The sequence below is a fragment of the Somniosus microcephalus genome, chromosome 14, assembly GCF_052327205.1.
Source record: "Somniosus microcephalus isolate GS21.2 chromosome 14, FLI_Smic_1.0, whole genome shotgun sequence".
Taxonomy (NCBI): Eukaryota; Metazoa; Chordata; class Chondrichthyes; order Squaliformes; family Somniosidae; genus Somniosus; species Somniosus microcephalus.
In genome coordinates this window covers 13,736,889-13,760,308 of record NC_141000.1, presented here as the reverse complement: position 1 = coordinate 13,760,308, position 23,420 = coordinate 13,736,889, and the positions used below count along the sequence as shown (strand labels likewise).

The following is a 23,420-nucleotide window of genomic DNA, read 5'->3' as shown; positions in this document are numbered from 1 at the left end:
AGAAGGGATCCTCCAGGGTCCACAAAGAAAGCCTGCCATGAAACCGCCCCAACTCCTATTGCGGGACCCCCAACAACAACAACTTGTATTCATATAGCGCCTTTAATGTAGTAAAACGTCCCAAGACGCCTCACAGGAGCGTCATCAAACACAATGTGGCACTGAACCACATAGGGAGATATTGGGGCAGAAGCTTGGTCAAAGCAGTGGGTTTTAAGGAGCGTCTTAAAAGAGGAAAGAGAGGTAGAGAGGCGGAGAGGTTTAGGAAGGGAATTCCAGAGCTCAGGACCTCGGCAGCTGAAGGCACGGCCGCCAATGGTTGAGCGATTAAAATGAGGGATGCACAAGAGGCCAGAATTGAAGGAGCGCAGAGATCTCGGAGGGTTGTAGGGCTGGAGAAGATTACAGAGATAGAGAGGGGGGAGGCCATGGAGGGATTTGAAAACAAGGATGAGAATTTTAAAATCGAGGCGTTGCTTAACCGGGAGCCAATGTAGGTCAGCGAGTACAGGGGTGATGGATGAACGGGACTTGGTGCGATTGAGGACACGGGCAAGCTCAGCAGACATCTCCGCCACTGACTTGCTGTCAGTGGGTGGCCTCTGGGCTGCGCGATAGTCCTCCGCTTCCCACAGCCGGCAGGATGTAATGAGGCCCGGGAGACCTCATCTCTGGAGCAGTGGGTGAGTTCCTTAACTCACATCACTACCCACCCATTGAAAACTGGCCCCCAGAGTTAAAATCCGGGCCAAAGTCTTTCCTCAAACCAAAAATAAACAGAATGCAATATCTCATCAGTGAGCTAACTTAATGGCGAGTTACTTTTTAAGGCGTAAAGCCCAGGACTAGAGACAATAGAAGGAACAAACAAGTTGTGGCATTGCTACTTTTTTCTTTTTTTTCTTTTTCTTCACAAATAAGAGAATGCCTGCCAGTGAGTACCTGCATGTATTTGCAGTTTTTTGCTAGCTTAATAGAGAGCATGACACCCAGCCAGCTAGCGAGGGGGTATTGGCTCAATTCTGAGGCATCTCCTGAGAGAAGTAAAGTATTCTGCACCAGCAGAAATAATACTGGATGTGCCAGCTCAGAATTCCACAACTGGCTAAACAATTACAAATTTATTGGATACCTTCATCGTCACTCCCATCTGTTGATCTGTCGCATGGATGAACTACAGAATTTGTTCATCCCAGTTTGGCATAAAAATAAAACAAAAAAGGTGACTCAACCGTGGCTAACAAGGGAAATTAGGGATAGCATAAGATCCAAGGAGAGGACATATAAATTGGCCAGAAAAAGCAGTAAACCTGAGGATTGGGAGCAGTTTAGGATTCAGCAAAAGAGGACAAAGGGATTAATTAAGAGGGGGAAAATAGAGTATGAGAGTAAGCTTGCAGGGAACATAAAAACTGACTGTAAAAGCTTTTATAGATATGTGAAGAGAAAAAGATTGGTGAAGTCAAGCATAGGTCCCTTGCAGTCAGAATCAGGGGAATTTATAATGGGGAACAAAGAAAAGGCAGACCAATTAAATACATACTTTGGTTCTGTCTTCACAAAGGAGGACACAAATAATCTCCCAGAGGTGTCAGGGAACATAGGGTCTAATGAAAGGGAGGAACTGATAGAAATCAGTATTTGTAGGGAAATGGTGTTAGAGAAATTGATGGGATTGAAGGCCGATAAATCCCCAGGGCCTGATAATCTACATCCTAGGGTACTTAAGGAAGTGGCCCTAGAAATAGTAGATGCATTGCTGGTCATCTTCCAAAATTCGATAGACTCTGGAACAGTACCCATGGATTGGTGGGTAACTAATGTTACCCCACTGTTCAAAAAAGGTGGTAGAGAGAAAATGGGGAATTACAGACTGGTAAGCCTGACATTGGTAGTGGGGAAAATGTTAGAGTCCATTATAAAAGATGTAATAGCAGAGCACTTGGAAAACAGTGACTGGCTCGGAAAAAAGTCAACATGGATTTACAAAAGGTAAATCGTGCTTGACTAATCTACTGGAATTTTTTGAGGATGTAACTGGTAAAATAGATAAGGGAGAGCCAGTGGATGTGGACTTTCAAAAGGCTTTCGATAAAGTCCCACATAAGAGATTAGTGTGTAAATTTAAGGCACATGGGATTGGGGGCAAGGTATTGACTTGGATAGAGAACTGGTTGGCAGACAGAAAGCAAAGAGTTGGAATAAACTGCTCTTTTTCTGAGTGGAAGCCAGTGACTAGTGGGGTACCGCAGGGATCGGTGCTAGGACTCCAGCTATTCACAATATATATGAATGATCTGGACAAGGGAACTAGATGTAATATCTCCAAGTTTGCAGACGACACAAAGCTGGGTGGGCGTGTGTGCTGTGAGGAGGATGCCGAGAAACTCCAGGATGATTTGGACAGGTTGGGTGATTGGGCAGAAGCATGGCAGATGCAATATAACGTGGATAAATGCGAGGTTATCCACTTTGGTGTCAAAAACAAGAAGGCAGATTATTATCTGAATGGCAATAGATTGGGAGAAGGGGAAGTACAACGAGACCTGGGCGTCCTTGTGCACCAGTCGCTGAAGGCAAGCATGCAGGTGCAGCAGGCGGTTAAGAAGGCAAATGGTATGTTGGACTTCGTAGCGAGAGGGTTTGAGTACAGAAACAAGGAGGTCTTGCTGCAGTTGTACAGGGCCTTGGTGAGACCACATCTTGAGTATTGTGTGCAGTTTTGGTCGCCTTACCTGAGGAAGGATGTTCTTGCCATGGAAGGAGTGCAGCAAAAATTCACCAGGCTGATATCTGGGATGGCAGGAATGACATATGAGGAGAGATTGGGTCGATTGGGCTTGTACTCGCTGGAGTTTAGGAGAATGAGAGGGGATCTCATTGAAACTTAGAAAATTCTAACAGGACTGGACAGACTAGATGCAGGAAGGATGTTCCCAATGGTCGGGGAGTCCAGAATCAGGGGTCACAGTCTAAGGATAAGGGGTAAGCCATTTAGGACAGAGATGAGGAGAAATTTCTTCACTCAGAGAGTGGTGAACCTGTGGTATTCTCTTCCACAGAAGGCAGTAGAGGCCAATTCATTAAATATATTCAAGAAGGATTTGGATATATTTCTTAAGGCTAAAGGAATCAAGGGATATGGGGAGAAAGCAGGGACAGGGTACTGAATTTGGATGATCAGCCATGATCGCATTGAATGGCAGAGCAGGCTCGAGGGGCCGAATGGCCTACTCCTGCTCCTATCTTCTAAGTTTCTATGTTTCTATGTTTGAGTACATACCTGGTTAAGAGTCTTTATCCAGCTGTTTAAATTCATTCTGAAATGCTTGCTAGCAACCATTATAGAATTGCAATGAACTATTACCCATTTGCATGGTGAAAATCAAACTCACTTCCACTGAACAAGTAGTTACAGATATAAATAATTCTTTATTTATTAATTATTTGACCGAGTCTGGCATCAAGGAGCCCTAGTAAAACTGAAGTCAATGGGAATCAGGGGGAAAACACTCCACTGGCTGGAGTTATACCTAACACAAAGGAAGATGGTAGTGGTGGTTGAAGGTCAAAAATCACAGCCCCAGGACATCGCTACAGGAGTTCCTCAAGGCAGTGTCCTAGGCCCAACCATCTTCAGCTGCTCCATCAATGACCTTCCCTCCAACATAAGGTCAGAAATGGGGATGTTCGCTGATGACTGCACAGTGTTCAGCGCCATTCCCAACTCCACAGATAATGAAGCCGTCCATGCCCGCATGCAACAAGACTTGGACGACGTTCAGGCTTGGGCTGATAAGTGGCAGGTAACATTTGCGCCACAGAAGTGCCAGGCAATGACTATCTCCAACAAGCGAGAGTCTAACCACCTCCCCTTGACATTCAATGGCATTACCATCGCCGAATCCCCCACTATCAACATCCTGGGGGTCACCATTAACCAGAAACTTAATTGGACCAGCCACATAAATACTGTAGCAACAAGAGCAGATCAGAGGCTAGGTATTCTGTGGCGAGTGTCTCACCTCCTGACTCCCCAAAGCTTTTCCACCATCTACAAGGCACAAGTAAAGAGGGTGATGGAATACTCTCCACTTGCCTGGATGAGTGCAGCTCCAACAACACTCAAGAAGCTCGACACCATGCAAGACAAAGCAGCCTGCTTGATTGGCACCCTATCCACCCCCTTAAACATTCACCCCCTCCACTACCGGCGTACCGTGGCTGCAGTGTGTACCATCTACAAGATGCACTGCAGCAACTCGCCAAGGCTTCTTTGGCAGCACCTCCTAAACCCGCGACCTCTTCCACCTAGAAGGACAAGGGCAGCAGGCGCATGGGAACACCACCGCCTCCAAGTTCCCCTCCAAGTCACACACCATCCTGACTTAGAAGTATATCGCCGCTGCTTCATCGTCACTGGGTCAAAATCCTGGAACTCCCTCCCTAACAGCACTGTGGGAGCACCTTCACCACACGGACTGCAGCGGTTGAAGAAGGCGGCTCACCACCACCTTCTCAAGGGCAACTAGGGATGGGCAATAAATGCTGGCATTGCCAGCAACGCCCTGATCGCATAAAACGAATAAAATTAGATATTTATCCAAGATATACAGAGTTAAGCTTGAAAATGTGTTTTTGGTAAGGTCAGCCTGAGAAATGATATAGACACAGAAGGTTCTTGTGCTGCCACAAAATATGCAATTGTTCCGGAATTCCCAGTAATATATTGGGAAGAATTTCTTATGAAATGATAATAGCTTCGTGCTGTTATTACTATGACTCACTGTTGTCTTGCAGATAGAAATATTGGCTCTGAATTTGTGGTCAGTATGAAGGAATACTCTCAGAGTACGTCGTCATACTGCCTTTCCAATTGACCGCAAGTTCGGGATTTCCGCATGCGTAAGCGAAATCACGAACTTGCGATCTGTCAAGTTCCGAATAGACAGGTGATCCACTGCGACTTTCAAGTCCTCATTGAAATGATATGCTGGTGAAAAGTTGGGCTAATTGCCCACCTACTGTGCATCAATTACGCTGGAAAATTTTACGGATGGTGCAAACAGGCACAAGAGCTTGTTTGCACAGCGTAAGGGGAGGGGATGAGAAAATTGTATAATAATTAAAATCAAACACGTAAAAGAACATACCAGGCAGCTGTAAAGGCTCGGTTGGAGGAATGGGCTTGTTTTCATCTTTTTTTAAAATCTTGCAGAGTCTTCCAGTAAATAACTCCAGAGTATTCCCTGTGCTTTTTAAAGCCAAGTAACGTGCTTGTCAAATAAATATAATTAGTATCACACCTTTTAATTTACAAGTTCTTTGATGTCAAGTTGAAATGTTTCCTGATTGGCTAGTGAAAGGAGCACTGCCCCACGTGATCCCAGGTATGTTTACGGACAATGGTGTGCCCCTGAGATCCGTGGGCCAGTACGCTCAACTCTGCAGCGATTCAAAGCAACTTTTTGAATGGGGGTTCGCAACAGCTAAGTGCGGATTCCATTCGGAGATCAGCGGCGTACTCCTTAGCTACACCGCCGACTGCAAATTCAGGGCCAATAAAAGTCAAAGAACAGGGCTAATTTGAGCTGCAAACATCTTTAAAATGTGTAATTGGGGCAAAAATATATTGATGCAAAATGAGTACAAAGATTCGTTTTACAGCTATGAATGCAATGAGCACAGATAGAAAAGCTTTTGGATGTTCTGTTTGCACTTACTTGAAGCGCATAAGTAGTTAATGGACAAGAAAAGGTCGTTCTTATTCTATTCAAGGCTGAGATTGATAGATTTTTGGACTCTAAGGGAATCAAGGGATATGGGGATCGGGCGGGAAAGTGGAGTTAAGGTCGAAGATCAGCCATGATCTTATTGAATGGCGGAGCAGGCTTGATGGGCCGTATGGCCTACTCCTGCTCCTATTTCTTAGTTTCTTATGTTCTTACCCCTTCAAGCCGTTATTTCCACAGGCCACATATGATCTGCTCTATCATGGACTCTACCCAAAATATTTAATCTCCCAATAAAATGGTTGCCAAATTTCTCCATAGTTCTTTGCCCCCAACGGTAAAGTTGGAGCAAATATTTCTGAGCTCAAACTGAATTATTATCCAGGACAGTGCAAAGAGCCAGGTACCAGGTATGTCAATAGAGCCAGGTACCAGGTATGTCAATAGAGCCAGGTACCAGGTATGTCAATAGAGCCAGGTACCAGGTATGTCAATAGAGCCAGGTACCAGGTATGTCAATAGAGCCAGGTACCAGGTATGTCAATAGAGCCAGGTACCAGGTATGTCAATAGAGCCAGGTACCAGGTATGTCAATAGAGCCAGGTACCGGGTATGTCAAAAGAACCAGGTACCAGGTGACGTAAGAAAACTACTAGGCACTTGGTCGAAGCATTAAACAAAGCTTTAACCAACTGTTTTACAACATGGAGGTCTAGTTGTGTCCTTCACTAATTCCTGTTAAGAATGTCCTGCGCAAGCTGGGCCTGTGCCCGAGTATGTATACTCTCCCTGGACAGCGCCACCCGTAGGCTGCTCAGTATTATTTCATAAGTCTTTCTTTCATGAATGACTGATTCATGTCACCAGGTATGTCAAAAGAGCCAGGTACCAGGTATGTCAATAGAGCCAGGTACCAGGTATGTCAATAGAGCCATTGCAGAGAGCAACATCCACTGATGTCTTTGAAGTAACTCTGAGTTTGAGGGAAGACATGAATGGTGGGTCCCCATGGGTGGGAAAACAATTTTAAAGTTAGCCAGATGGAGGAAGTATTTGATACACTGACAATACTCTCCCCGGGCTTCTTCTCTTCTCTTCTACCAGAAAGATTCACTCAGGTGGAATTTATTGTACAATACAAATCACAGTGATACATCCTCTGACATTTCTAGTTGCTCACTTCACTGCTCCCGTTATTTCATAAGAACCTTGAATTGAAATGTCTGAGGTTGGACATTGGTTCTACATCAACAGGGGAGAGAATTTTATGTCTGAATGAAACCTTTACCATGTTAGTATTAATTCGAGGAATGTGAGGCTAATTTTGAAAAATGCTTTAAAATGTTAAAAGGATTTTGAGTTCAGGCACAGAATGGATACAGGGAGTGTGGAGAATTGGGTAAACAGGTCTTAGGGATGTTTCATGCCTAATTCCTTCTGCTCGTGGTTTTCCAGCCGCTGCACCCTGTGTACTGGCCTCAATGCATGGAAAAATATTTAACTGACACAGGCGTGAGTTCTCAGCTTTTGCATGGGATATTGCTTTTTGCCTTCAAAGCCCATTTTGCATGGGCACAAGAGGAGCTACGGTTGCGATTTTGCCTACTGAGGCGGGCTAAGTGCGGCCAAGGTAGGTGGCGGATGGTGACCATGCTCCCAGCTCCATCCCGCTCTGTGAGAAGAATTTTCCATTGATTGGGCTTGTTAAGCCCGCCCTGCGAGGTTCCCGGCCAATTAAAAGGAAGCAGGTCTGATTACATCATTTGATGACGCGTCATCAGCCGATTTCCTTAAAGGCACCATGTCCACATTCATTTTGACAGTTGTGCTGTCAGTGTTCTACAGCACTGAGGTGCTGCAAACACTGACAAGCACTGCACAAAGGGGCACGGCTGCACCCAGGCTCTCCCATGACTCAAAGCACGCAGGGAGGTTCTCTTCCCTTCCAATGGGCAGAAGAGACCTCCCCAGGACACCAAAGCAGCCTGGTTGTACATTGCACAGGAGGGTACAAGTAGGGATGTCGTAAGGAGGGCCAGGCTGCAGTGGCGCAAACCTTTCAATGATCTCAGTAGATCACAAAACGTTATTGCAAAGCCACACTCAACTTCATCCTGCTGTGCCTCTCATCACATCCCCACCACTCTGCCCTCCCTACCCTACTCCTGCACATCCTTACTCACACCAACTTACCTTGCACTTCCACCCATCCCTCTCTAACTACATTATCACTTCCCCATCTCACTAGCCACCCCTTACACTCATCCTCATCCTAGTGCAATCATAACAACTAACAATACACAAGGGTAGGCAGTTGGGTCTTATCGCCAATGTTCATGTGAAGTTTCTGTTAATGTGTTGCCAAACACTGAAATCTTTATTTTCCACACTTTCTGGTCTTGGACAGATTTGTGTGCACTTTTGGAAGTGTCTTAGTGAGTTGCAGTGAATAGTGAGACATAACGTTACCTCCCCCGCCCCCCACAATGGTGATGAGTGTGAAAGGAATGGCTTGGGCATTATCGGGATGCTTTATGGTGTTGGCGTGGGGTGGTGCCAACCTGGCGCATCATGTGGCAGCCAGGCTGTACAGCGTCAAGTGAAATAAATCTGGCCATAGTGGGGTCATCCCTGGCCTCCCGGGCAGCAATGTGGTCGGGTGCTGACGCCCTGTGTCCTGTGCAGCATCAGGTGATTGCGGAGCAGGTTGGTGTTGTTGCTGGTGCTGCTGGTGTGCCTGGTGCTGCTGGTGTTGGGGCTGATTGTGGTGGGATTCTGAGGACCAAGGTGAGATATTTTCAAGGGCACTGATGCTACTGGAATAGATGGCAGCTGAAGTTAAGATGACAGAAGCGATCAGTCAATGGTGAGAGAGGATGCTCCAAGGAGGTGACAGTGGATGGAGAGTTTTCTCCAAACACTTCCAACTGCATAAAGCTGAAAAGTGTATTCCAAATCCTGACGTCTCCATCTTCTAACACTGGAAAGTGAACAGCAGTGAAATGGTAGCTTTTATACCACTTTTGCAGCTGTCAACTATTCAGAGAAATGAAGAGTCATTGAGAACCCGACCTACTTACCTGACGTGATCCTCGCACGCCGGGAACCTCATGAAAAAGCTGGTAAAATGGCAAGTACATGGTAAAATGCTGCTTAAATACCTTTTAACAAACTTTTAAGTATCTGAATTGGCTGACCTGCCGCTTGGTGTCAGGTCTGTTCAGGGATGACAGACCCGACACTTGGGAAACTGACACCGAGGTGGGTTCACAGCGGGATACCGACCCGCTGTCAATCTTTGTGATTTTGACAGCGGACCCGCTTCCAAACCCACACTTTGAGCACTGGTAAAATTCCAGCCTACGTGTGGAATGGAGCTCTTAAAGTAGAAGAGGCTTTGGACTTTATTTTTAGTACAGGTATTGTGTCGCTATTAAAGATTTTCAATGTTTCTGAATTTTTTTTTATATGTATTTTTGGATTTTTTGTTGTTGGGGACAATTTCTGTTTACCCATTACAGTAAGTTTGCTTTTAAATATCCAGAATGAAATACAGGAATCCCTCCCCAACCGCGGGGGATATGTTCCTGAAAACCCCCATGGTTAGTAAATCCTTGGTTGGCAAATTCACTAAGAACACATATAAAAAGCATAAAAAGCATATAAATAGCATAAAAATCATGTTTTTTACCTCATTCCTAAATAAAAAACCGCGGATATTCGCATTTCACGGTCGCGGTTGACAAAAATTGTCACAGAGTGGAAACCACGGATACGTGAAATCTGCGTATGGCAAACCCACGGTTGAGGAGGGATCCCTGTAATCCATTATTGCCTAAATCACTGGAAAGTAAACAGTACGTGAAGTAATGTTTAAGGCACATGGTATTAAAGGGAAGGCAATGACACGGATAGGAAGAAGGCTAGGGAACAGAAAGCAAACAGTAATGATAAATGGATGTTTGACAGACTGGCTCCAAGTGAGATGGGGTGGGTCCCAACTCCAAGAACTTGTGCTGGGAGGAGACCTGTTTTATGTTTTCCATTGATAATTTGGACATAGACTCAATAGAACATAGTACATTGAGCAAGAACGCAGGATATTTCCAGACATGTTACCACAGAGGGCAGAGAGGCAGCAGGTGCAGAGAAATCTGAAGTAGTACATTTTAGGAAAAAGAACAGCGAAAGGATAAATATCCTAAATGGCAAGAATTTTAACAGATTGGAGGAAATAAGAGATCTAGGGTTGCAGATACATTGATTTTTAAAGGTGGGAGTGCAGGGAGACAAGGGACAACAAATGGTTAATTGGATTCCGGGTATTATATATGGAATGAATTAACATTTATATAGTGCCTTTTACAACCTCTAGGAAGTCCCAAAGCTCTTTACAGCCATTGAAGCACTTTTGAAGTGCAATCTCTGTTGTAATGTAGAAAACTACAATGAGGCAGAAATTCTGGTCCCTACGGGTGTGTACGTGCTGTGTACTCACCCGTAGGGCCAAAGGAAATGCCGGTTTCAGGCGTGCATTGCGCATGCGCTGGAAACCGGCATTTCCGATCTGTCAAGAAAGCTCTTGACAGATCCTCCGGCTGCCCTGGAGCAGGGCCTCTGCGGGCGGAGGGTCTCCAAAAATTGAAACTCTCCGCCCACAGAAAACACTTACAATTCTTGCTTTTACCAGGCTAAGAGTTGAAGAAAAAAAATTTAAAAAAAATTCCACTGATTTATCATTTAAAGATACTTTAAAGAAAGGTAAGTTTATTTTTAACCCCATTAATAACTTTACTTTTTTTTCAAAAAATAAAATTTTTGTTTAAAATATTTAATTTATGTAATTTAAAGTAATTTTTAAAATATGATGTTTTCTTTTAAATGTATTTAAAGTTTTACTATCTTTTGGGGGCGATCTCCAATCATATATTTGACAGGGCTTCCTGTCAAATCTATGAAAGGAGATTCCCTGCTCTGATTGGCTCCCCATGGCCCACGTGATACCAGGGACGCTGCAAACTACCTGCGCCTCTGGGATACGCGGGCCCTGCGCACCGGCAGTTTGAAGAGGCACAGCAATGGAACTCTGCGCCTCCCGGGAGCCCTCCGATCTTGGCGCAGATTTTTCCAGATCGTAGCCCTCCGCCCGCGGGAGTCCTGCGAACGGAATTTCTGGGCCATTAATATATATAGGGCACTAAATATGATTGTAAGGAAGTTTACCCTCGGACAGTGGCCTAGGAGGGGATGGAGTCAATGGCTAGGGAAAGGGAGGGAAGCGATCGAGCAGCTGGACGGATGGTCTCAATCTTAGCAACAAAGAAGTCCATGAGCTCCTCGCACTTGTTGGAGGTGAGGGTAGAGGAGGCAGGGGCAAGGGGTTTAAGAAGATGGTATGTAGTGGAGAAGAGAAGCCGGGGATCATCTTTCCATTCCAGGGTGATTCTGGAATAGTGAGCAGTTTTGGTCGAGGAGAGCTGAACCCGATAGTGCTTTATGTGGTCCAGCCAGATTTGGCAATGAATGGCTGAAGCAATAGGTGAAAAGGAAGAATGTAAAAGGATATGAGGTAAAGGTAGTGAAGTGAGATTAGATTAGATAGCAGTTGAAGAGCTAGCAATGACATTAGGTTCATTCTGTTCTATTATTTCTTTAATTCTATGCAGTCGTGGTTCACATTGTTTACATTACATTCAGAACTGACAAGTGTGCTCCCTATTGATGACCTCAAGAAGCAAGCTCAGCAGGTTAAAACAATTCAAAAAGAACTCACCAAACCAGATATAACCGCAGACTTACCTTCCTTTTTAAGGTTTATTGTTAAATCACACAGATCGACATTAGAGCATTCTTCTTAGCAATTAAAAAAAAAATCTAGGTGAAGGCCCAAGAGTCTCAATACAAAACATGGCTAAGGGTGAAATGCAGAAGACAAGGCAAATACAAAATTAATTATTAGGTGCTACCAAGGGTTTTAAAACCCTGTAGATTATAAAAGTAAGGGACCATTGAGGGAGCTAAGGAGTTCTACAGTTCTATGGTCCTGGGAAAGAGAGTTAGAGACATGGAGGAAGAAGAGCAAATAGGATGTTATATCTGGATTTTAGTGGACTGAGAGAGGAAAGTTGGGAGGAGCAATAACCATAGCAGTGCGGATAAAAGAGAAAAGGGATGGAATAGACGAACTGATGCTAAAGACTGCAGGTGACAAAATGGTAAGTTTGAAATTAAAATAAATTCCCTACACGCTCATCCCATGAATACAAATATCACAAACTGCACTTAATTGCATTGCAAGTAAAAATGTGATATCGTATAAAGAATTGCAAACCGCTGTCTGTCGATTGGTATCTGGAGCTGGAAGTAGGTTTGCCACTTTTTCTGTGTGCAAAACCACATGGACATGGATAGGAGTTTGACGTTTTATCTTCTGATGACAAACTTTCATTGAGAACGTTAATAATTAATGCCGCTGTATCATAAGGCATAAGGAGAAGAAAATGGGCTTCTATCTTAAAAATGAGTGCCTGATTTACATTTAAAAAGTTTCTGGAGCGGCCACTCAACAGAGTGTCTGGCCCAAGATCAGACAAGTGGGAACCTGGTGTTATACTGGAATTCTTGTGTTATACTGAACATTCCTACAACATAGTGGCTGGACATTGGTCTTCTCCAATGGACAACTGCCCCGAACTGAATTCAGAGCAAGTTATTTCTTTCATGGTCTGTGACAGCAACTCAAGCAAATATTAGAAAACAAGGCAAGAAGGTTTAACAGTTTTTGTTGCAGCTCATTTTTTGATGATGGTCTCCAGACTGCATAATCTAACTGGGCCAGAATTGGCAATATCATGTAGTGTAATTGCAGCTTTCCGTGTAAGGCAAGAAAGAATGGACTAAAAAAAAACGCCAGCTTTGAAACCTACTTGATGTAGTAATCTCTGCCGTCCTTATTAGTCGCCATCTCCCATCCATAGGGAAGCCCCTGAGAACAGTTCCAGTTCGACGGAGAAGGTAACCAGCCCGAAGACTTCGTTCTGTGGCTAGAAATAAGAAAATTAATTGATTAAGTTAAAAGTTTAAATATCAATGTTTCTTTACTGTTAATTTCACCCTTCAGCAGCCATGAGAACGACTAATGAAAGGTGCAGTATAATGAAGCACCAGGAGCTATAGCTTGCTAACATCATTTAGTGAACCGAATAATTTACCTTGTAGTTTTTGGGGATCACCATCTATGACTAATGACACCAAATCTTCAGTGAGCCATGAAAATGCATATTATACACACAGAGTCCAGAATTCCCAAGTCTATCCAAATACAGAGTACCGTAAAGACAGAATTAATCACAAAATTTCCCCACATAACCCATGACTGCATATCAAAAGTATTTCATTGGTTGTTAAGTGCTTTGGGACATCCTGAAGTCATAAAAGCACTATATAAATACAAGTTATCTCTTTTCTTTCTTTAAACATACAAATATTCTATAAGAATACATTTTAGGAAAGTTTAATTACATTAGCTCTTTTATTTTATATACTGTATTTGAACAAAAAATATTTTCACCAACTTTTCCAACACTGACTCATTTTCTCTTGACATGATCCCTCATTAGTATGGCCCATATGGCTACATTAACTTTTTTATTACTCCCTTACTTAAAAAGCATAATTTCACATCTCTCAAACATAATGGAATTCAACGCATTAGTCTAATAGTATTTAAATATTTTATTGGAATTATATACACAGTTAAGAATGATTAGTATGCTTGCTTTCAACTTCACAAACCATTACATGTCATAAATCAAGCACTCTTTTATTATCCATTTGTGTTACTCTACAGGACTTCATCAGCAGTGATAGCATCAATCACATTTCTAATTCTAGCCATCTTCACAAGGTTCTGGTTTGTTTTCATTGCATTTATTGTAATGTTTACACAGCTACTAAGACAGACAGAAAGATATACAGACAGCTGGACAGATAAGAAAACGGATGAGAGGCTTTCCCCGATGGTGCAGTTGGCACATCTGCTAGCCTGCTTGGAACTGAGCCACACAGGCCAGAAAGCTCAGAAGTTTGAGCCTTGCTTCATGCTGAGTTACCTGATTTCAGCTAGGGTGGTGGTAAAGGTAGTGCCGCATCCTTCCCTTGTTTGTTCCCAGTCCAGTTGTTTTCCAGTGTCTGTTGCTACAAAATGTGTACGTGCGGACATTAAGTGGCGATGGGATCAGGTTTAGTTGCCGTGCCTTCCACAGTTGAGTATCCTGTCTAGGTCCGCTTAAAAAAATGGTCATTTTGCCAAGGTGCCAGACTAGAACTAGTGTCGACGAAACCATATCATAGAATGAGCCTTAAAGATACTATAAAAGTTGGAGTACCAGAAAGAAAAAACGGATGACAGAAAGTTTTCAATAAATTGTAAATTTCATAAATTAATTCACGGCAGCATAGTGGTTATGTTACTGGACTAGTAATCCAGAGGCCTGGACTAATAATCAGGAGACGCGAGTTCAAATCCCACCCACGGCAGCTGTGGAATTTAAATTCAGTTAATTAAATAAATCTGAAATTAAAAAAATGCTAGTATCAGTAATGGTAACCATAAAACTATCCGATTCTCATAAAAACCCATCTGGATCACTAATGTCCTTCAGGGAAGGAAATCTGCCATCCTTACCTGGTCTGGCCTATATGTGACTCCAGACCCACAGCAATGTGGTTGACTCCTAACTGCCCTCTGAAATGGCCCAGCAAGCCACTCAGTTGTAAAAAAACCACTACCAAAAACAATAAGAATAAAACCGGACGGACTAGCCGGCATCGAACTCGGCACCGGCAACGGACTCGACAACAGCACACCGAGCCCAGTCGATCCTGCAAAGTCCTCCTCACTAACATCTGGGGACTTGTGTCAAAATTGGGAGAGCTGTCTCATAAACTAGTCAAGCAACAACCTGACATAGTCATACTCACTGAATCATACCTTTCAGCCAATGTCCCAAACTCCTCCATCACCATCTCTGGGTATGTCCTGTCCCACCGGAAGGGCAGACCCACTAGGGGTGGCGGCACAGTGGTATACAGTCGGGAGGGAGGGGCCCTGTGAGTCCTCAACATTGACTCCGGACCCCATGAAGTCTCATGGCTTCAGATCAAGCATTTGCAAGGAAACCTCCTGCTGATTACCACCTACCGCCCTCCCCCAGCTGATGAATCAGTACTCCTCCATGTTGAACACCACTAGGAAGAAGCACTGAGAGTAGCAAGGGCACAGAATGTACTCTGGGTGGGGGACTTCAATGCCCATCACCAAGAGTGGCTCTTGGCCCAGCATATCCCTCACTCTACCATTACCATCAAGCCAGGGGACCAACCCTGGTTCAATAAGGAGTGTGGAAGAGCATGCCAGGAGCAGCACCAGGCGTACCTAAAAATGCGGTGCCAACCTGGAGTAGCTGCAACACAGGACTACATGCATGCTAAACAGCGGAAGTAGCATGCTATAGACAGGGCTAAGTGATCCCACAATCAACGGATCAGATCAAAGCTCTGCAGTCCTGCCAAATCCAGTCGTGAATGGTGGTGGACCATTAAAGAACAAACGGTAGGAGGAGGCTCCATGAATATCCCCATCCTCAATGATGGTGGAGCCCAGCACGTGAGTGTAAAAGACAAGGCTGAAGCATTTGCAACCATCTTCAGCCAGCCATGCTGATTCATATTGGTCTCCTGCTGAGTTCCCTACCACCACAGAAGCCAGTCTTCAGCCAATTCGATTCACTCACATGATACCAAGAAACGGCTGAGCGCACTGGATACAGCAAAGGCTGTGGGCCCCTACAACATCCCGGCTGTCGTGCTGAAGGCTTGTGTTCCAGAACTAGCCACGCCTCTAGCCAAGCTGTTCCAGTGCAGCTATAACGCTGGCATCTAACCGACAATGTGGAAAACTGCCCAGGTATGTCCTGTCCACAAAAAGCAGGACCAATCCAATCTGGCCCATTACCGCCCCATCAGTCTACTCTCAATCATCAGCAAAGTGATGGAAGGTGTCGTCGACAGTGCTATCAAGCGGCACTTACTCACCAATAACCTGCACACTGATGCCTAGTTTGGGTTCTGCCAAGACCACTCGGCTCCAGACCTCATTACAGCTTTGGTCCAAACACGGACAAAAGAGTTGAATTCCAGAGGTGAGGTGAGAGTGTCTGCCCTTGGCATCAAGGCAGCATTTGACCAAGTGTGGCATCAAGGAGCCCTCGTAAATGGGAATCGGGGGGAAAACTCTCCACTGGCTGGAGTCATACCTAGCACAAAGGAAGATGGTTGTGGTGGTTGAAAGTCAATCATCACAGCCCCAGGACATCGCTGCAGGAGTTCCTCAAGGCAGTGTCCTAGGCCCAACCATCTTCAACTGCTTCATCGATGAACTTCCCTCCATCATAAGTTCAGAAGTGGGGATGTTTGCTGATGACTGCACAGTGTTCAGTGCCATTCACAACTCCTCAGATAATGAAGCAGTCCATGCCCGCATGCAGCAAGACCTGGTCGACATTCAAGCTTGGGCTGATAATTGGCAGGTAACATTCGCGCCTCGTAAGTGCCAGGCAACGACTATCTCCAAAAAGCGAGCATCTATCCTCTGCCCCTTGACATTCAACGGCATTACCATTGCCGAATCCCCCACCATCAATAGCCTGGGGGTCACCATTGACCAGAAACTTAACTGGACCAGGCACACTGTGGCAACAAGAGCAGGTCAGAGGCTGGGTATTCTGTGGCGAGTGTCTCACCTCCTGGCTCCTAAAGCCTTTCCACCATCTACAAGGCACAAGTAATGAGTGTGATGGAATACTCTCCATTTGCCTGGATGAGTGCAGCTCCAACAACACTCAAGAAGCTCGACACCATCCAAGACAAAGCAGCCCGCTTGATTGGCACCTCATCCACCACCTTAAACATTCACTCCCTCCACCACCGGCGTACCGTGGCTGCAGTGTGTACCATCTACAAGATGCTCTGCAGCAACTCACCAAGGCTTCTTTGGCAGCACCTCCCAAACGAGCGACCTCTTCCACCTAGAAGGACAAGGTCAACAGGCACATGGGAACACCACCACCTCCAAGTTCCGCTCCAAGTCACAGACCATCCTGACTTAGAAGTATATCGCCGTTCCTTCATCATCTCTGGGTCAAATCCTGGGACTCCCTCCCTAACAGCACTGTGGGAGTAACATCCCCACACGGACTGCAGCGGTTCAAGAAGGCGGCTCACCACCACCTTCTCAAGGGCAACTAGGGATGGGCAATAAATGCTGGCCTTGCCAGAGACGCCCACATCCCATGACTGAATGATAAAAAAATAGTCTGAGCTGAAGACCCAGCTTCTTTAGAATCTATCTTGGAAAGCATATTGAATTTTCAGATTTCAGACTTTATCCAAACACTCTTTCTCGTGTAAATGGCTTGACGAGAGTTTCTGTAAGCAGTCTAAAGTCTCCCTACAACTGAAATGTGCGTCTTTGTTCTCCGCCATATTAGTTAGTTTAGCTCAAATCTAACAATTAATCTCAGTTATGATAAAGTGCTTTCTGGAGAATATGTAGGAAGCCCACTACACCCTTTTTTACTTTGGATAACAGAAAATGTCACACTATTAGGTGACTTTAACATAGGAACAGGAATAGGCCTGTTCCGCCATGGAATTAGATCATGATTGATCTGTATTTTAACTCCATCAACCCACCTTGGTTCCATTTTCCTCCTGTATTCTTCTCATGTATGATGATTCTGCTATTCCCATTTACACCTCTTGTAGACTTAGCTTTTATTCTTTACTTGTCCCATTACCATCTCCTTTTGCTTTGTACTATCACACCTTTTGTCATTTAATCTCTCCTGCCTTCCACCCTCTCACAGACCTTCCCTTTTGTGCTTTCCTCCCCGCCCCCCTTTCCCCTACACCTGCTTAAAAACCTGTTACATCTCCAACATTTTCCAGTTCTGACGAAAGGTCATTGACCTGAAACGTTGGGCAGGATTTTCATTGTGCCGTGGAGTCGGGATTGGAGGCGTGGGAGGGGGGTTAAAATCCCGAAATCAGAGGTCCCGACCCCATCCTGCACCCAAACCCGCCTCCATGCCAGTTTCAAAGGAGGCGGGTACCCGCCCTGCACTGGGACTCGCCTCCCCGAGGCGGGAAGGGGTTAGTGCCAATTAATTCCCTATTAACAGGTAGTTAACAGGCAGTTTTTAGCCTAATCCCTATTTTTGATATTGAAGTGTGGGATTCCTGACGGCTCCAAACCACGGCAAGTTAGAGGAGTCGGGCCGTTGGGTTGAAGGACTTGGAGGGGTCGAGGTGTCGGTGTTCAGGTGAGTGATGTCTGCATGAGTGCAAAGGTAAGTGTGTTTGGTGTGTCTAAAGTGATTAAAGAAGTGTAAATGACCTTTTCTTACCTTTTCAGCCTTCCTTCCTTTAGGTCCCGGGACTCCCTCATCTCACCGGCACAGAAAGCAGAATGGCTGCGAACTGTCAAAAGTGACAGCCTGCAGCTTTCTGAACAGGAGAGATTTCTAACTGAGTCTGTGGAGAAGGACTCAGGTTAGAAGTAGGACTGTCAGAGTTTGACAGCTTCAAACAGCTGTGAAACACTGATATTTCATCTGTCAAAACCTCTTGACAGATGAAATTTCAGTCTGTGACGTCACCTGTTGCCGGGTGGCCCTTAATTGGCCTGCTGAGCCCGCTCAACAAGGTCAATCAAGTTAAAATCGCGTGGATTGGCCGCATCTCGATGGAGGCGGGACTACAACCCCGAAAGTTGTAGCCCCGCCTCCTACCTGACTCCTGAGTTAAATTCCTGCCCGTTAACTCTGTTTCTCTCTCCACAGATGCTGCCTGACCTGCTGTGTATTTTCAGCATTTTCTGTTGTTATTGTTTCTCCTATAATGTCGTGATGGAGATGTTCACTCATTAAATTGTCAATGGGATATCCAGGAGTTGCAAATATTCCAGAATAGCTGAACCTTATAAAACATAGTAGAAGGGGACAAAAACTGAAGGGATAAAAAAAGGAAGGCTACACATGACACCAAGTTCTGAACATGTTGTACATTGCAAGTTAATGATCTGTGAAATTATCATTAATTTCAGTTGAGCAGTTTCTCCAAAATCTGCGGCATGCTGAATTTTTGACATCTTATGGCCTATAAATGAAATTAGCGTCGGGAAAGGTGAAATCCACGCCACAGAGCGCGCTAGATCTTTGTGGGCATTTTCTTCAAGGTCAGCAGCGAGTACCGTCACTTCGCCGCTGACAGTAAAATCCGGGCCATTAACAAAATCACTTTGTGAACAGCCCAGTCACAAATTAAACAAAGAAAAGAAATTCGTCACTGCCGGATTGCTGACTTGTGTCTTGTTAATGCAGTTTTGTTCCTACCCACCTGATCGGCCTTGCTTTCTCATATCAGTTTTTATGGGCTTTCCCTCTTTCTAACTCATGTGTGACACTAAATGACAGGACGCACTATGCACATCAGTAGTCATGAATTAACAAGAGGATATAATATACTTTTCACATCTGGAACTTGTTATTTTAAATACTTCAGAACATACTTTACAAGCATTACTGCTCAGGCTTTACAGAAATGACAGAGAGCATTAACGTAAGCCTGAGTAAATTTCAAATGGCCTAAAAATACATCTCAAGGGGAGTGGGTTCATGCAGAATCCCCTTTTATCTCTGCAATGTGAGTTTAAATCCAGCCCAGAGTGATGGAATGAATGTCTATTCTGCCTATTGATGTAAAGAGCAAAAATCTGAACCCAGTTCCCATTAGGTATGCAACCAAAATTTGGTGTTCAACAGTCCCGATAATCCAGCACTAATCTATTACATAAATCCAGAAATTACTTTGGCTTCAACCGTGGACTTTAGTGTGTTCATAATTCATTACTCTGGCTGCTATCTTAATAGAGGCATTAATCTGTTTATTTTAAATGGGTTAAAGCTTTCATTAAAATGGCAGACAAAAGAATATCATATGAATGCACTAATGCATTCACCCACTAGCAAGTTTAAAAGAATGGCTGGTGAGGGAAATAGTAATGTCATAGTGATGCATTCATGGCTGCTTCTCAGAGATTGAATGATATTACTGGGACAGGAAAGCTTCTAACCCATGCTATATCTGACTTGGGAGTGCTTAGTACCAACATGGGTATAAAGAGTGGAAAAATCTTTCTGTCTCAATACTAACATTTCTCAAGTTTCTCTCTACCCCACGACCGCCTCACGTGGCTCGACTGAAATTAAGTCTTGATGAGCCAGAGTTTCTTATAGTTGAATATGAAGAAGACTGAAGCCATCATTTTCAGCCTCTGCCAAAAAAAACATCACACCCTTGCCATTGACTCAACCCTCTCCCTGGCTGCTCACTCAGGCTTTACCAGACTGCATGCACTCTCAACGTTATGTTTGACTGAGAGTTGAGCATTAAACCCTATATCCTATCCACTACTGATCACTTGCTTCTACCTCTGCAACATTGCTCGCCTCCATCTCTATCTTATCCCCACTGTTGTTGAAGCCTTTATTCACACCTTGATTACCTCTAGGCTCAGCTTCTCAGTGTCCTCCCCCTTCCATAAAATCCTGTCCTGTACTAAGCCCGATTCAGCCACCATCCTTATTCTGCAGACCTACACTGGCTGCACAATGGAGCAAATGGAAAGTCCTCATTCTCATCTACAAGTTGTTCTTGTTGGCCCAGTAATTCCTCTCCCAACGCGTGAGTACGGACGGAGTATTCACGCGTGTGCCCGGAGGAATTGCCGGTTTTCAGCATGCACAGCGCATGTGGGGAAAACCGGCATTTCCTCTCCTCTGACCCAAGGGGTTAAGAGGCTGAATGCATGCGACTACACAGGCAGCGCGTGCGACTTGGATTTCCTTTATTTTTAGAGAGTTGCGCATGTGTAAAGGCCTCCGGTTTTTACGCATTGAAAAACCACACGTAAGTACTTAGTTTTACAGGTAAGTGGTCTATTAATACAATTTATTTAAAAAAATTCCACAGGTTTATTATTTTTAAAGAATTTACAGTAAGGTAAGTTTAGTTTTAGCTCTGATTTTTTATATAGTAATTTTTTTCAAATTTTAAAATTATTGTTTAAAATAGCTTTTTACAGTTATTTATGGTTCATTTAAGTAGTGCAATGTTTTTTTAAATTTTCTTTCAAGTTTAAGTAGTGTTTTGGGGCCAGGAGTTTTCATGAGTTTGACAGCTCTTACTATCAAACTCATGAATGAACTTTTGCAACCTCCCATTGGTTGCCCTGTGCTCACGTGATCCCAGCCGGCTCATCGCACTAAGTACGCTGCTGGGTCACGCACGCACAGCGCGGCAGGACCTCAAGCGGGCCAGTGAGAGGAAATGCAATGCGGGCCAGGATTAAAATGTCAGCGCGCCGGGTAAGTGCATATCGGGGGCTTGCACGCGCGGCAAGCTCCCAATCCTAATTTCAGGGCCGTTATCTTGCAAGAGAGCCCCAGGTGGGCAGAGGAAACGCTACAAGGACACCCTCAAAGCCTCCTTGAAAAAGTGCAACATCCCCGCCGACACCTGGGAATCCCTGGCCCAACACCACACAAAGTGGAGGAGAAGCATCCGGGAAGGTGCCGAACACCTCGAGTCTCTTCACCGGGAGCAAGCGGAAGCCAAGCACAAACAGCGGAAGGAGCGCATGTCAACCCAAGGACCCCACCCACCCGCCCCCTTCAACCACCGTCTGCCCCACCTATGACAGAGACTGTAGGTCCCGCATTGGACTCATCAGTCACCTGAGAACTCATTTTTAACGTGGAAGCAAGTCATCCTCGGTTCTGAGGGACTGCCTAAGAAGAAAAAGAAGAAGTTCTTGTTATCCTGAAGTGCAGCTTGAAGCAATGTGAAGCAACAGTGTTAACAAGTGAACAGTGGGATGTGAAAACAATTTAGAGTACTATCACAAGTTGTGCAATCTATTGGGGTCTGAAAATTTCACAACAACTAAATAATATATAGATAGAAGAGAAGCAGCTCTCAGATCACAGTGAAAATAAGATAACTGATATGTCTGGTGTTCCTGTTATTTCACAGCTTTTATATAACATAGCAATAATAGGCAAGTTTGTCTGCTAAGTCACCTGAAGCTCAAGTACAATATACACCACATAAAAATTGGCATTAGTACACAGATCATAAGTAACTTATATGCCAATTACACACTAACCACATACCCTGATGAATAGGGCAACAGGAAACAACACAGTTTACTACTGTTGCCGTATCATGCTTCACTTCACATAGAATACAAACACAATGACCAAGCATTTTCTTTCTTTCAATTTTCTCCCCTCTCTGCCCATTGATGCTGACATCGCAAATGACAGCAACAACTTGCAGTTATTTCTTTAAGGTAGAAAAATTAGGCAAGATGCTGTCAGCACTCTGATACCTCACCCAGGTGGCAATTCTTCATGTGAGAGTTGCCACAATGGGGGTAATTTTGACTTTGGGCAATAGTGTAAAACGGAACTGAAAATCGGGAGAGAAACATAACGGGCGGTTGAATTAATATCGCGCTCATTACACTATCGCCTAAAGTCAAAATTACCCCCAATGAGTGTCTACAGGCTATTCAGCTGTGGGGAGTTACAGTTGTGTACAGACCTTTCCTTGCCTGACATAATGTCATTTGGGGCAGCAAGGACATTTTCCTGAAGTTCGTTACTTACGTGACCCTGGTTAGCAATTAAATCAGACCATATCTTAGGCTACTCAATGTATTGTTGGGTATAAAGTCCAAAAATATCTAGTCATCACACCCTTGGAACAGTGCTTTGTACATGCACACATACACAAAATGAATAATTACTCCACTGCAGTTTTCCAGTACTCAAGCATTCAGATTTAAAGTTCATGGTTTTGTTTTAATTTCAGTTCTTGTTGAAGTGTGACTGACTAAACATAGAAACATAGAAAAATAGGAGCAGGAGTAGGCCATTCGGCCCTTCGAGCCTACTCCGCCATTCAATATGATCATGGCTGATCCTCTATCTCAATACCATATTCCCGCTCTCTCCCCATACCCCTTGAATCCTTTAGTGTCTAGAAATCTATCTCCTTCTTAAATATATTCAGTGATTTGACCTCCACAGTCTTCTGTGGTAGAGAATTCCACAGGTTCACCACCTCAAGTTGTATCTCTTGGGCAGCTGTCCATCGAAGCAAACCGACCATCCCGGCCAATATCGGGTCAGCTGCCTGTCCCAGCCAATATCGGGTCAGCCGCCTGTCCGGGCCAATATCGGGTCAGCTGCCTGTCCCGGCCAATATTGGGTCAGCCGCCTGTCCCGGCCAATATCGGGTCAGCTGCCTGTCCAGGCCAATATTGGGTCAGCTGCCTGTCCCGGCCAATATTGGGTCAGCCGCCTGTCCGGGCCAATATCGGGTCAGCCGCCTGTCCCAGCCATTATAGGGTTGGCCGCCTTTCCCGGCCAAAGTCGGCCAGCCGGCTGTCCCGGTCAAATACTGCCCCCCCCCCCCTTCTCGGCTGGTAGCAAGATGACCGTGGGTCACAGTCGCTGAGGTTGGGGTGGTGGGTGTCCTGGGGCAGGAACAGCCCAGACT

General features: G+C 44.7%; 1 protein-coding gene across 4 annotated transcripts in view; it reads right to left on the bottom strand.

Annotated features, from left to right (window-relative positions):
* Nucleotides 1-23,420, bottom strand: part of LOC147107338 (FERM and PDZ domain-containing protein 4-like) — a 506,420-nt gene that overhangs the window by 296,630 nt on the left and 186,370 nt on the right. For all 4 annotated transcript variants that reach the window (XM_086006256.1, XM_086006260.1, XM_086006258.1 and 1 more), the window contains exon 2: nucleotides 12,659-12,775. In XM_086006256.1, coding sequence (XP_085862382.1) covers nucleotides 12,659-12,696 — 38 coding nt within the window. In that variant the 5' untranslated portion in view covers nucleotides 12,697-12,775. The remainder of the gene's footprint in view (nucleotides 1-12,658; nucleotides 12,776-23,420) is intronic.